Source organism: Oncorhynchus mykiss, chromosome 19, assembly GCF_057628025.1.
Source record: "Oncorhynchus mykiss isolate SJ-2025 chromosome 19, ASM5762802v1, whole genome shotgun sequence".
Classification (NCBI taxonomy): domain Eukaryota; kingdom Metazoa; phylum Chordata; class Actinopteri; order Salmoniformes; family Salmonidae; genus Oncorhynchus; species Oncorhynchus mykiss.
In genome coordinates, this window is record NC_143040.1 from 58,310,721 (window position 1) to 58,326,907 (window position 16,187).

The following is a 16,187-nucleotide window of genomic DNA, read 5'->3' on the forward strand; positions in this document are numbered from 1 at the left end:
AAAGACTGGGAGACAACACAACAGGGCTTATAGACTGGGAGAAAAAACAGGGTTTATGGACTGGGAGAAACAACACAACATGGCTTATAGACTGGGAGAAACAACACAACAGAGATTATAGACTGGGAGGTACAACAGGGCTAATAGACTGGGAGACACAACACAATAGGGCTTATAGACTGGGAGACACAACACAACAGGGCTTATAGACTGGGATACACAACAGGGCTTATGGACTGGGAGAAACAACACAACAGAGCTTATAGTCTGGGAGACACAACAGGGCTAATAGACTGGGAGACACATCACAACAGGGCTTATAGACTGGGAGACAAAACACAACAGGGCTTATAGACTGGGAGACACAACACAACAGGGCTTATAGACTGGGAGACACGACACAACATAGCTTATAGACTGGTAGACACAACAGGGCTTATGGACTGGGAGAAACAACACAACAGGGCTTATAGACTGGGTGACAAAACAGGGTTAATGGACTGGGAGAAACAACACAACAGAGCTTATAGTCTGGGAGACACAACAGGGCTAATAGACTGGGAGACACAACACAACAGGGCTTGTAGACTGGGAGACACAACACAACAGAGCTTATAGACTGGGAGACACAACAGGGTTTATGGACTGGGAGAAACAACACAACAGAGCTTATAGACTGGGACACAAGGCACAACAGGGCTTATAGACTGGGAGACACATCACAACAGGGCTTAAAGACTGGGAGACAACACAACAGGGCTTATAGACTGGGAGAAAAAACAGGGTTTATGGACTGGGAGAAACAACACAACATGGCTTATAGACTGGGAGAAACAACACAACAGAGATTATAGACTGGGAGGTACAACAGGGCTAATAGACTGGGAGACACAACACAATAGGGCTTATAGACTGGGAGACACAACACAACAGGGCTTATAGACTGGGATACACAACAGGGCTTATGGACTGGGAGAAACAACACAACAGAGCTTATAGTCTGGGAGACACAACAGGGCTAATAGACTGGGAGACACATCACAACAGGGCTTATAGACTGGGAGACAAAACACAACAGGGCTTATAGACTGGGAGACACAACACAACAGGGCTTATAGACTGGGAGACACGACACAACAGAGCTTATAGACTGGTAGACACAACAGGGCTTATGGACTGGGAGAAACAACACAACAGGGCTTATCGACTGGGAGACACAGCACAACAGGGCTTATGGACTGAGAGACACAACAGGGCTTATAGACTGGGAGACACAACACAACAGGGTTTATAGACTGGGAGACACAACACAACAGGGCTTATAGACTGGGAGACACAACAGGGCGTATACACTGGGAGACTCAACACAACAGGGCTTATAGACTGGGAGACACAACACAACAGGGCTTATAGACTGGGAGACAAAACACAACAGGGCTTATAGTCTGGGAGACACAGCACAACAGGGCGTATACACTGGGAGACTCAACACAACAGGGCTTATAGACTGGGAGACACATCAGGGCATATAGACTGGGAGACACTACAGAGCTTATGGACTGGGAGAAACAACACAACAGGGCTTATAGACTGGGAGACACAACACAACAGGGCTTATGGACTGGGAGACACAACACAACAGGGCTTATGGACTGGGAGACACAACACAACAGGGCTTATGGACTGGGAGACACAACACAACAGGGCTTATAGACTGGTAGACACAACACAACAGGGCTTATGGACTGGGAGACACGACACAACAGGGCTTATAGACTGGGAGACACGACACAACAGGGCTCATATACTGAGAGACCCAGCACAACAGGGCTTATAGACTGGTGGACACGACACAACATGGCTTATAGACTGGGAGACACAACACAACAGGGCATATAGAATATATGTCGGCAATGCTTCCTAATCACAACTTTATTGAGAATACCAAGAATAATCCAATTCTGTACATTAAACCCAATATTCTGTACATAGTTAATCAAAATCTAATGTCAGTGCAAACCACCTGGATGGTTGTCTTACATATTGAAAGTTGTTTTCTCCTTTCTTAGTCCAGCCGATACGATAAAGGGCCACGTCATGGGCCCCATGGTCCCAGTCGGCTCTGAAGCTGGTCTGGGTCACCTCAGAGAAACGCAGGTTCTTAGGAGCAGGAACAACATCTACACAGAAGAAAGGAAAAGTTATATGGGAGAGATTGCCATGCCATTACCATACCCTATAACCAGGGCATCACTATACCCTATAACCAGGGCATCACTACACCCTATAACCAGGGCATCACTATACCCTATAACCAGGGCATCACTATACCCTATACCCAGGGCATCACTATACCCTATACCCAGGGCATCACTGTACCCTATAACCAGGGCATCACTGTACCCTATAACCAGGGCATCACTGTACCCTATAACCAGGGCATCACTATACCCTATAACCAGGGCATCACTACACCCTATAACTATGGCATCTCTGTCCTCCTGAGTGGCGCAGCAGTCTAAGGCACTGCAGTGCTTGAGGCGTCACTACAGACCCGGGTTCGATCCCAGGCTGTTTCACAGCTGGCCGTGACCAGGAGACCAATGAAGCGGCGTACAATTGGCCCAGTGATGTCCGGGTTAGGGGAGGGTTTGGCCGGACGGGATTTCCTTGTCCCATCGTGCTCTAGAGACTCCTTATGGTGGGCTGAGCGCTGATTTCAGCCGCCAGCTGGACGGTGTTTCCCCCAACACACAGCAGTGTGTCAAACAGCAGTGCGGCTTAACAGGGTCATGTTTCGGAGGACGCATGGCTCTTTACCTTCGCCTCTCCAGAGTCCATAGGGGAGTTTCAGCAATGGGACAAGACTGTAACTACCAATCAGATATTACAAAATTGGGGAGAAAAAGGGGTAATTAAAAAATATATATAATTTAAATACTATGACATCCCTATAACTATGACATTACTATACCCTATAACTATATATTTATTTTATTTTTATTTCACCTTTATTTAACCAGGTAGGCCAGTTGAGAACAAGTTCTCATTTACAACTGAGACCTGGCCAAGATAAAGCATAGCAGTGCGACAAAAACAACAACACAGAGTAACACATACAAAGATACAGTCAATAACACAAAATAAAAATGTATATGGGGATGAGGTAGTACAGTGTGTGCAAATGTAGAAGAGTAGGGAGGAAGGCAATAAATAGGCCACAGAGGTGAAAATAATTACAATTAAGCATTAATACTGGAGAGATATATATGCAGATGAGGATGTGCAAGTAGAGATATACTGGGGAGCAAAAGAGCAAGAGGGTAAGTAATAATATGGTGATGAGGTAGTTGGGTGTGCTATTTACAGATTGGCTGTGTACAGGTACAGTAAGCTGCTCTGACAGCTGATGCATAAAGTTAGAGAGGGAGATATAAGACTCCAGATTTGTGCAATTCGTTCCAGTCATTGGCAGCAGAGAACTGGAAGGAAAGGCGGCGAAAGGAAGTGTTGGCTTTGGGGATAACCAGTGCAATATACCTGCTGGAGCGCGTGCTAAGGGTGGGTGTTGCTATGGTGACCAGTGAGCTGAGATAAGGCGGGGCTTTACCTAGCAAAGACTTATAGATGACCTGGAGCCAGCAGGCTTGGCGATGGATATGAAGTGAGGGCCAGCCAACGAGAGCATAGAGGTCGCAGTGTTGGGTAGTATATGGGGCTTTGATGATAAAATGGATGGCACTGTGATAGACTACATCCAGCTTGATGAGTAGAGTGTTGGGGGCTATTTTGTAAATTACATCGCCAAAGTCAAGGATCGGCAGGATAGTCAGTTTTACGAGGGTATGTTTGGCAGCATGAGTGAAGGATGCTTTGTCGCGAAATAGGAAGCCGATTCTAGATTTCATTTTGGATTAGAGATGTTTATAATGAGCCTGGAAGGAGAGTTTACAGTCTAGCCAGACACCTAGGTATTTGTAGTTGTCCACATATTCTAGGTCAGAACCGTCCAGAGTAGTGATATTAGTTGGGCGGGACACACTGAACTCTATCTGAGAAGTAGTTGGTGAACCAGGCGAGGCAGTATTTGAGAAGCCAAGGCTATTGAGTCTGCCGATAAGAATGCGGTGATTGACAAAGTCGAAAGCCTTGGCCAGGTCGTTGAAGATGGCTGCACAGTACTGTCTTCATCGATGGCGGTTATGATATCGTTTAGGACCTTGAGCGTGGCTGAGGTGCACCCATGACCAGCTCGGAAACCAGATTGTATAATGGAGAAGGTATGGTGAGATTCGAAATGGTCGGTGATCTGTTTTTTAACTTGAATTTAGAATATTTTAGAAAAGAAGGGCAGGATGGATATAGGTCTATAACAGTTTGGGTCTGAGGTGTCTCCCCCTTTGAAGAGGGGGATGACCGCGGCAGCTTTCCAATCTTTGGGGATCTCATACGATACGAAAGAGAGGTGACATTACTATGACATTATAACAAAGACATCACTATACCCTATAACTATGACATTACTATACCCTATAACTATGACATTACCATACCCTATAACAAAGACATTAATATACCCTATAACTATGACATCACTATACCATATAACTATGACATCACTATACTTTATAACCATGACATTACCATACCCTATAACAAAGACATTAATATACCCTATAACTATGACATCACTATACCATATAACTATGACATCACTATACTTTATAACCATGACATTACCATACCCTATAACAAAGACATTAATATACCCTATAACTATGACATCACTATACCATATAACTATGACATCACTATACTTTATAACCATGACATTACCATACCCTATAACAAAGACATTAATATACCCTATAACTACGACATCACTATACCATATAACTATGACATCACTATACTTTATAACCATGACATTACCATACCCTATAACAAAGACATTAATATACCCTATAACTACGACATCACTATACCATTTAACTATGACATCACTATACCCTATAACTATGACATCACTATAACCTATAACTTTGACATCACTATACCCTATAACAAAGAAATCACTATACCTTATAACTAGGACATTACCATACCCTATAACAAAAACATCAATATACCCTATAACTAGGACATCACTATACACTATAACTAGGACATTACTATACCCTATAACTAGGACATTACCATACCCTATAACTATGACATCACTATACCCTATAACTAGGACATTACTATACACTATAACTAGGACATTACCATACCCTATAACTATGACATCACTATACCCTATAACAAAGAAATCACTATACCCTATAACTAGGACATTACCATACCCTATAACAAAAACATCAATATACCCTATAACTAGGACATCACTATACCCTGTAACAAAAACATCAATATACCCTATAACTAGGACATCACTATACCCTATAACAAAAACATCAATATACCCTATAACTAGGACATCACTATACACTATAACTAGGACATCACTATACACTATAACTAGGACATTACCATACCCTATAACTAGGACATTACCATACCCTACAACTATGACATCACTATACCCTATAACAAAGAAATCACTATACCCTATAACAAGGACATTACCATACCCTATAACAAAAACATCAATATACCCTATAACTAGGACATCACTATACCCTGTAACTAGGACATTACTATACCCTATAACTAGGACATTACCATACCCTATAACTATGACATCACTATACCCTATAACAAAGAAATCACTATACCCTATAACTAGGACATTACCATACCCTATAACAAAAACATCAATATACCCTATAACTAGGACATCACTATACCCTATAACAAAAACATCAATATACCCTATAACTAGGACATCACTATACACTATAACTAGGACATTACTATACCCTATAACTAGGACATTACCATACCCTATAACAAAAACATCAATATACCCTATAACTAGGACATTACTATACCCTATAACTAGGACATTACCATACCCTATAACTATGACATCACTATACCCTATAACAAAGAAATCACTATACCCTATAACTAGGACATTACCATACCCTATAACAAAAACATCAATATACCCTATAACTAGGACATGACTATACCCTATAACAAAAACATCAATATACCCTATAACTAGGACATCACTATACACTATAACTAGGACATTACCATACCCTATAACTATGACATCACTATACCCTATAACAAAGAAATCACTATACCCTATAACTAGGACATTACCATACATTATAACAAAAACATCAATATACCCTATAACTAGGACATCACTATACCCTATAACAAAAACATCAATATACCCTCTAACTAGGACATCACTATACCCTATAACTAGGACATTACTATACCCTATAACTAGGACATTACCATACCCTATAACAAAAACATCAATATACCCTCTAACTATGACATCACTATACCCTGTAACTAGGACATTACTATACCCTATAACTAGGACATTACCATACCCTATAACAAAAACATCAATATACCCTATAACTAGGACATCACTATACCCTGTAACAAAAACATCAATATACCCTATAACTAGGACATCACTATACCCTATAACAAAAACATCAATATACCCTATAACTAGGACATTACTATACCCTATAAAAAAAACATCAATATACCTTATAACTAGGGCCCAAAAGTTTTTTAGGCCTATAGTACTGAGTAGGACTTCCATGGAGTGTAACCCCAGTGTGTTAACCCTCACATACGCTGTGTGACTGTACCTGTGATGGCTGTGTTGAGCATGGGGTTTCCAGCTCCATCATTGTAGATGGGGGTGACAGCCAGGACATACTCAGTCTGAGAGATCAGGTTGTCCAAGGCCTTGGAGGTCACACCTCCCCCCACTTCAAGCTGCAGACCAAAACAACATCTTTGTTTACATCAAGCTCTACAGTCTGTCACATTATTCCAGTGTAAACCATGTTAAATCATTTACCTGTATCAACAACTGAATAACTATTGCATTATTTTGTAAATGGAGGGTTAGGGTTTGTCATGAGTAATTCTGTTTTCCTCATCATGGTCATGTTGAATGCCTTCCAAAGTAATTTTCCATTCTCATTGATGAGTTCCAAAGAATCTGTGAGAGAAACTGTGGGCGTCTTTGTATACATCTGACGAGACAGCATGTTATCTCCACTTCATGTGTAAATCCTTAGCACACGCAGAGGTGGAGAAAGATAAACAATCAAGTAAAAAAAAATAATAAAAAAAAAAAATATATATATATGACAGTCAAGCACAAACATACTGCACTGGAAAAGTACCCCAAACATATTTCTAAATGCACAATAAACTTCTCTGTTTCTTTTCAGTACTCAGGAATCGCACGATCACGGCATTTGGTACAGGAGGTCATTCCTAATGTTCCTTAGTCTGAAATCTCTGTCAGTGGTGTGATCCTTCCACCAGACTCCCGGTCCAGTGGGGTGATCCTTTCACCAGGCTCCCGGTCCAATGGGGTGATCCTTCCACCAGGCTCCCGTGTCCAGTGGGGTGATCCTTCCACCAGGCTCCCGGTCCAGTGGGGTGATCCTTCCACCAGGCTCCCGGTCCAATGGGGTGATCCTTCCACCAGGCTCCCGGTCCAGTGGGGTGATCCTTCCACCAGACTCCCGGTCCAGTGGGGTGATCCTTCCACCAGACTCTTGGTCAAATGGTGTGATCATTCCACCAGGCTCCCGGTCCAGTGGGGTGATCCTTCCACCAGACTCCCGGTCCAGTGGGGTGATCCTTCCACCAGGCTCCCGGTCCAGTGGGGTGATCCTTCCACCAGGCTCCCGGTCCAGTGGGGTGATCCTTCCACCAGACTCCCGGTCCAGTGGGGTGATCCTTCCAACAGGCTCCCGGTCCAGTGGGGTGATCCTTCCACCAGGCTCTTGGTCCAATGGTGTGATCATTCCACCAGGCTCTTGGTCCAATGGTGTGATCATTCCACCGGGCTCCCGGTCCAATGGTGTGATCCTTCCACCAGGCTCCCGGTCCAATGGTGTGATCCTTCCACCAGGCTCCCGGTCCAGTGGGGTGATCCTTCCACCAGACTCTTGGTCAAATGGTGTGATCATTCCACCAGGCTCCCGGTCCAGTGGGGTGATCCTTCCACCAGACTCCCGGTCCAGTGGGGTGATCCTTCCACCAGGCTCCCGGTCCAGTGGGGTGATCCTTCCACCAGGCTCCCGGTCCAGTGGGGTGATCCTTCCACCAGACTCCCGGTCCAGTGGGGTGATCCTTCCAACAGGCTCCCGGTCCAGTGGGGTGATCCTTCCACCAGGCTCTTGGTCCAATGGTGTGATCATTCCACCAGGCTCTTGGTCCAATGGTGTGATCATTCCACCGGGCTCCCGGTCCAATGGTGTGATCCTTCCACCAGGCTCCCGGTCCAATGGTGTGATCCTTCCACCAGGCTCCCGGTCCAGTGGGGTGATCCTTCCACCAGACTCTTGGTCAAATGGTGTGATCATTCCACCAGGCTCCCGGTCCAGTGGGGTGATCCTTCCACCAGGCTCCCGGTCCAGTGGGGTGATCCTTCCACCAGGCTCCCGGTCCAGTAGGGTGATCCTTCCACCAGGCTCCCGGTCCAGTGGGGTGATCCTTCCACCAGGCTCCCGGTCCAGTGGGGTGATCCTTCCACCAGACTCCCGGTCCAGTGGGGTGATCCTTCCAACAGGCTCCCGGTCCAGTGGGGTGATCCTTCCACCAGGCTCTTGGTCCAATGGTGTGATCATTCCACCAGGCTCTTGGTCCAATGGTGTGATCATTCCACCGGGCTCCCGGTCCAATGGTGTGATCCTTCCACCAGGCTCCCGGTCCAATGGTGTGATCCTTCCACCAGGCTCCCGGTCCAGTGGGGTGATCCTTCCACCAGGCTCTTGGTCCAATGGTGTGATCATTCCACCGGGCTCCCGGTCCAGTGGTGTGATCCTTCCACCAGGCTTCCGGTCCAGTGGTGTAATCCTTCCACCAGGCTCCCGGTCAAATAGCACAGACCCAGAGGTCCACTGCATACCCTTCTCACCAGCTGCCCTTCCCATTACGCTGTCTAATGTCATATCGCAAATGATGCGTAAAAAATATCAATATCAATCTGCTAGCTGACATAAACAGAGAATGTGCTCAGCACAGGAGCTGGTGTCTGCTGTGACCAGTAGGAGAGAGAGCTAAGCATATGTTTCTGCCCCCAGAGGGAGTATGTAGAGTACAGAGTATTCCTTTCACTGCCGTCTGTATCCAACAGATGTATTGTGATTGTCGTATCTCACCTCTTTGGCCTCTCCCTCATCAGGCGTGTAGGTGACGATGTATTTGAGGACGGCACCTGGAGCAGCATCCCAGTTCATCTTCAGGGTGCTATGGGTAACGTCTCTGACCCTCAGCTCTCCCGCAGGGGGCATGGGCACTACAGAGGGGACAGAGATATAGAACATGAGGCTCACCAAATTCCATTATTACTTTAATCCCTTTCATTCCATAAACTAGGGAGTGAGGAGACCTGATTTACTCTATACGAGTTAGGACCTGTCGTGCCTTACCCTCCCTTAGGGCACTGACAAAAACATTAATAACAACATTTGAAGGTAGAAGAGTACTGTTCTGTATGTACATGTGACTCCTTGCTCGGTCAGAGGGTCGCTGGCTGACTGTCCATGCAGGGCTAAGATGGACAGAGTGTAGGCCGTGTTGGGGATCAGCTGCACCAACTGGACATCAGTCGTGTCCCCTCCAACTCTCATCTGCAGGGAGTACCATGACGGAACAAACATTATTTTACAAGGCTCACTGTCGTTCAGACAGGCAGTTTGGATGAACATGTTAACACAGATGAAGGGTCTTAGGCAGTGTCCAGTGTCATATAACTTATCTAAGTGTTTGCCAATACTACAGACGATCTAATCCTCTTGATTTGACACCTCAGGAACTAATATCATGCCAGAGTAAAAAAAAAAATGTAATAAATAATTCTGTGTTTTGTTGTCTCTGCATCCATAAAAGGAAAGTTATTCATCACTGCTCCTTGACATCTGCATGCTGTCAGGAGACATTGGCAGGGGACCGGTATATCCGGTCATTGGCAGCATCTGTGTATGTGTGTCAGTGCAGCAGTTGGACTGGCGTCTCTCTCTTTCTCTCTCTCTCTCTCTCAGTTGCCGTCTCACCTCTTTCTCCACGGAGGGCTCTGTGGCGTTGATGGCTCTGTAGAGTAGCATGTAGTTCGTGGCACCCACTGCTTCCTCCCACTTCACCCTCATGGTGGTGGGACGCTCCTCATAGATGATCATCTTCCTCACTGCGCTGAGGGGCACTGGACATGGGAAGAGGGAAAGGGAAACACTTAGATTCTAAACACACACAATCCCAAAAATTAAATGTTTGCAGTGAAACGTAGCCATGCAGATTTCATGTGGTTATTCAAGTAGTGAGAACTAAACAATGAGGTATTTTATAGGAGCTTTTATGGAGAAATAACTCATAAAGAAAATTGCTTCATAAAATCACGCTATTCTAGAGGACAAATAAAATAGTGAAGAACAACATAAAAAAAACTCTCTCATTCTTGATGCACATAGTGGGCGCCGAATAACAGCATGGTTTTGAGTTTGAAACAGTGTTTCCCCCTTTGATTACAATAATATCAGCCTTATATGGTATCATAAATAAGACAGTGTGGTTCTTTCTTTAACGTTGAAAACAGGGACCGCACAAGCACCACAGGAACATCTATAAAGTCACAGTGGTGTGCTGAATGTAACGAAAGAATACTTGTTTTACAGTCTCAAAGACATCCATTGTTGATCCTATAGAGATTACGTGTGGGACACACAGGTATGTTAAAGGACAGTAATGGACAGACAGGTACAGTATAGTGGTTTTAAAGAAGAACACAGAAAAACAGATTAGGACTCACAGGTGGTTTCAGCGCCCTTCAGTGGGTTGCTGCTCTCCTCTCCGATGACAGAGTAGACGTTGACCAGATACTCAGTCAGTGGGTTCAGGTTAGGTAGGATGGCTGTGGTCACAGAGCCATCAACAAACATCTACACCCAGACAACAAGAGTAAACATGAACCAGGCGAATACAGTATGAGGTTGTAGAATGACTTTGGATGGCTATTTTAAGTAACCCCATTGACAAGCATGGAAAGGTTGGTTTCTGTTGGAGGACAAATAAGCCAAACAATACAACAAAGTACAGCTATTGGTATTTCCTGTGTTGATGCTAGTGGTCTTCATTGAACCACAAATATGACCCGTTTCTGGAAGCTAGGCGTATGTTGCACGTCACTACTTTACAGGAGAGGCATTTAAAAAAAATGTTTTTCAGAAATGCTTGCTGGAACGTGAACTTTCATGTGTATGCCTTTTGTAAATATGAATGCAATTGTTAAATAACGAGCCTAGTTGGTTTAGCCATGGAAAATACAGGAACCTTCCCACTAGCCATGATTGGCCGAGACAATAGTGGGCTGGACATGCCGAGAGTTGAGTTTGCATTGGTCTGCCATGTAGCATGCTTCTGTTTATAACAGTTTTGAAATCAGTGGAATGCCCAGTGGAAGCAGAGAGATGATTGCCAAATGCGGAGAGAGTCTGTTGTATAAAACATTTGTCTCCGGATAACATCTTCAAACTAAGGGCAACCGTGGCATGCATGACAAAGGGAGAAGAGTTCATCCATGTATACAGGCAAGAGTCAAGTGACATTTTTAGATATTATATGTTTCCAATTTCGTGGAAAGTCATTTTCATTGCAAGTTAAAGTATTCTGTTAACTAGCTAGCTAACTTTAGCTAGCTGGCTCGTTGGCTAACGTTACATGTATGATCTGTGTAGGAGCTCTAGAAAGAGGCCCGAGTTCCAGAGTTGGAATTCTGAGTTGGATGACCATTCAGATCGATTTTTCCCAGTCTTTTTTTTTTTTAGTTCCCAGTTGTTTTGAACGCGGCATTAGAGTTGGGATTATGGTTAATTGTTTAGCTAGCTAAGTAGCTAGCTACATGTATAAACAAAAGACTCCACTATCCAAGTAACCATTTCACTGTACAGTTTACACCTTCTGTATCATGCGCATGTGACAAATACATTAAGATTTTATTTTATATATTGTTTGTTTACCAGATACGGTAATGTGAAGAACAGTATGACCTGCACCAAAGTCAGATTAGGATATAGGCCAAGGACTAGATAAAGTTTATTTGTACTACTACTTTTTGCTTCTACTCTCACTACTTTTAGTCTTGAAATCTTTGGTTGTTTACTACACTGTGAATCCTTCGAGAGATGGGTGTGGCTACGGCTTAAGAGGGTGTGAACGATGTTGAATGGGTGTAGACAAAGAAGAACTCTCCAGTAGCTGTACCAAAATACTCATGAGCCATTTTCTCAAAAGTAGGGTTCCAATTTCATTATCTTTCAAATTTTGCTACATTGGACCGAATCCAGGTGGTAGGTCAGAAATTGGTTGTGGGAACTTTGAACAAACTCCACACTTTCCGCCCCACTCTGTTTCTATTTAGAAGAGTAAAAAACAAACAAAACCTTGATCACACACTAGACCACTGCATCACAAAGCCATGAGAGTTGGAATAAAATAAATACTTAGAAAAATGAAATTGGACTCCAAGAAGTTGGAAGTTAGCTACCCCATTCTAGTACACTGGAGCCAATACCCTGCAGCTGTCAGATAAAGGGATATGAAATAAACAAAACAAACCTTTAATTGAAAGCCTTGTATTTTGTGGTCTTACCCTCTGCCAAACCCATTTTACCAAACACCCTCATACTGAGCAGCCAACACAAGCTTGAGGAAGGGAGGTGGGGAGAGTTTCTGGGGTTTCCCTCTAGTATCTGGCAGATCAGAGGCTAGAACTAAACCCAGGACAATGAAAAAGTCTTCCCACAAACCTGCCCATAATGTCCTCAAAGCTACATGTAGGGTAGGTGTGGGGTCAGGGTGAATACTTATAGTATGTCATCTCTTCTATCTTTATTTAGCAAAGTAAGTCATTGAGAACAAAACCTTTACAACTTGCTTCCATCCTCAGGTGGGAGTGACAGAGGGATTTGTGATAGAGGGGGAGTGACAGAGGGGTTTGGGTGTTGTTGGAGGGTGAGTGACAGAGGGGTTTGGGGGTTGATAGAGGGGGAGTGACAGAGGGGTTTGTGATAGAGGGGGAGTGACAGATGGGTTTGGGGGTTGATAGAGGGGAATGACAGAGGGGTTTGGGGGTTGATAGAGGGTGAGTGACAGAGGGGTTTGGGGGTTGATAGAGGGGGAGTGACAGAGGGGTTTGGGGGTTGACAGAGGGGGAGTGACAGAGGGATTTGGGGGTTGATAGAGGGGGAGGGACAGAGGGGTTTGGGGGTTGATAGAGGGGGAGTGACAGAGGGGTTTGTGATAGAGGGGGAGTGACAGACGGGTTTGGGGGTTGATAGAGGGGAATGACAGAGGGGTTTGGGGGTTGATAGAGGGTGAGTGACAGAGGGGTTTGGGGGTTGATAGAGGGGGAGTGACAGAGGGGTTTGGGGGTTGACAGAGGGGGAGTGACAGAGGGATTTGGGGGTTGATAGAGGGGGAGGGACAGAGGGGTTTGGGGGTTGATAGAGGGGGAGTGACAGAGGGGTTTGTGATAGAGGGGGAGTGACAGACGGGTTTGGGGGTTGATAGAGGGGAATGACAGAGGGGTTTGGGGGTTGATAGAGGGTGAGTGACAGAGGGGTTTGGGGGTTGATAGAGGGGGAGTGACAGAGGGGTTTGGGGGTTGACAGAGGGGGAGTGACAGAGGGATTTGTGGGTTGATAGAGGGGGAGTGACAGAGGGGTTTGGGGGTTGACAGAGGGGGAGTGACAGAGGGATTTGTGGGTTGATAGAGGGGGAGTGACAGAGGGGTTTGGGGGTTGACAGAGGGGGAGTGACAGAGGGATTTGTGGGTTGATAGAGGGGGAGTGACAGAGGGGTTTGAGGGTTGACAGAGGGGGAGTGACAGAGGGATTTGGGGGTTGATAGAGGGGGAGTGACAGAGGGGTTTGGGGGTTGACAGAGGGGGAGTGACAGAGGGGTTTGGGGGGCTGATAGGGAAGAGTAAACAGAGGGGTTGGTCTTTGATAGGGTTGAGTTAGTGTGGAGGTTAAAGGTATGTACCTGCTGAGGGCGTCCAGACAAGGTCATGTACTCCACACGGTACTTCTCCACTGGACCTTCAGGGCCTGTCCAGCTGGCACGGAACGAATAGTGGGTCACCTCTGAGGTCACAAGGTCAGTGGGTGCCTCGGGGCCACCTCCTATCAAATCAACCCAAAGCATAGGATCTCATTGTTTATTATATGTCACTTTATTCCTAGTTAGAGTTAAAGTCTGAAGTTTACATACACCTTAGACAAATACATTTAAACTCAGTTTTTCACAATTCCTGACATGTATAATCTTAGTAAAAATTCCCTGTCTTAGCTCAGTTAGGATCACCACTTTATTTTAAGAATGTGAAATGTCAGAATTATATTTATTATTTATATTATTTAAATATTTATATTTCTTTCTTTCGTCACATTTCCAGTGGGTCAGAAGTTTACATACACTCAATTAGTATTTGGTAGCATTGCATTAAATGTATTAACTTGGGTCAAGTGTTTCAGGTAGCCTTCCACAAGCTTCCCACAATAAGTTGTGGGAATTTTGTCCCATTCCTCCTGACAGAGCTGGTGTAACTTAGTCAGGTTTGTAGGCCACCGTGCTCGCACACGTTTTTTCAGTTCTGCCAACAAATGTTCTATGGGATTGAGGTCAGGGCTTTGTGATGGCCACTCCAATACCTTGACTTTGTTGTCCTTAAGCCATTTTGCCACAACTTTGGAAGTATGCTTGGGGTCATTGTCCATTTGGAGGACCCATTTGCGACCAAGCTTTAACTTCCTGACTAATGTCTTGAGATGTTGCTTCAATATATCCACATAATTTTTGTTCCTCATGATGCCATCTATTTTGTGAAGTGCACCGGTCCCTCCTGCAGCAAAGTCCCCCACAACACCCCCACAACCCCTTTTTCAACCAAACAGTTCTATTTTTCTTTCATCAGACCAGAGGACATTTCTCCAAAAAGTACGATCTTTGTCCCCAGTGCAGTTGCAAACCGTAGTCTGGCTTTTTTATGGTGGTTTTGGAGCAGTGGCTTCTTCCTTGCTGAGTGGCCTTTCAGGTTATGTCGATATAGGACTCGTTTTACTGTGAATATAGATACTTTTGTACCTGTTTCCTCCAGCATCTTCAGAGACTCTTTGTTGTTCTGGGATTGATTTGCACTTTTCCTCCAGTATCTTCACAAGGTCCTTTGCACTTTTCGCACCAAAGTACGTTCTTCTCTAGGAGACAGAATGCGTCTCCTTCCTGAGCGGTATGACGGCTGCGTGGTCCCATGGTGTTTATACTTGCATACTATTGTTTGTACAGATTGCATACTATTGTTTGTACAGATGAACGTGGTACCTTCAGGCGTTTGGAAATTGCTCCCAAGGATGAACCAGACTTGTGGAGGTGTACAATTTTTTTCTGAGGTCTTGGCTGATTTCTTTTGATTTTCACATGATGTCAAGCGAAGAGGCACTGAGTTTGAAGGTAGGCCTTGAAATACATCCACAGGTACACCTCCAATTGACTCAAATGATGTCAATTAGCCTATCAGAGGCTTCTAAAGCCATGACATAATTTTCTGTAATTTTCCAAGCTGTTTAAAGGCACAGTCAACTTAGAGTATGTAAACTTCTGACTCCCTGGAATTGTGATATAGTGTATTATAAGTGAAATAATCTGTATGTAAACAATTGTTGGAAAAATGACTTGTGTCATGCACAAAGTAGATGTCCTAACCAACTTGACAAAACTATAGTTTGTTAACGAGAAATGTGTGGAGTGGTTGAAAAACAAGTTTTAATGACTCCAACCTAAGTGTATGTAAACTTCCGACTTCAACTGTATATGTACCTGTACATATCTAACTCAACTACTTGGTACTCCTGCACATGGACTCGGTACTGGTACCCCGTGTATGTAGCCAAGTTATCATAACTAATTGTGTATTTACTAAGCTTTTATTATTACATGTTTTACTTTTCTGTTATTTCTCTATT

The 16,187-nt window shown here is 44.4% G+C and overlaps 1 protein-coding gene across 2 annotated transcripts in view; it reads right to left on the reverse strand.

Annotated features, from left to right (window-relative positions):
• LOC110498058 (collagen alpha-1(XII) chain) overlaps nucleotides 1–16,187 on the reverse strand; it is an 89,598-nt gene that overhangs the window by 41,377 nt on the left and 32,034 nt on the right. For both annotated transcript variants that reach the window (XM_036954995.2, XM_036954993.2), the window contains 7 exons: nucleotides 14,209–14,348; nucleotides 10,976–11,105; nucleotides 10,227–10,372; nucleotides 9,674–9,803; nucleotides 9,333–9,469; nucleotides 6,795–6,924; nucleotides 2,041–2,180 (listed from right to left, as the gene is read on the reverse strand). In XM_036954995.2, the coding sequence (XP_036810890.1) occupies nucleotides 2,041–2,180; nucleotides 6,795–6,924; nucleotides 9,333–9,469; nucleotides 9,674–9,803; nucleotides 10,227–10,372; nucleotides 10,976–11,105; nucleotides 14,209–14,348 (953 nt within the window). The remainder of the gene's footprint in view (nucleotides 1–2,040; nucleotides 2,181–6,794; nucleotides 6,925–9,332; nucleotides 9,470–9,673; nucleotides 9,804–10,226; nucleotides 10,373–10,975; nucleotides 11,106–14,208; nucleotides 14,349–16,187) is intronic.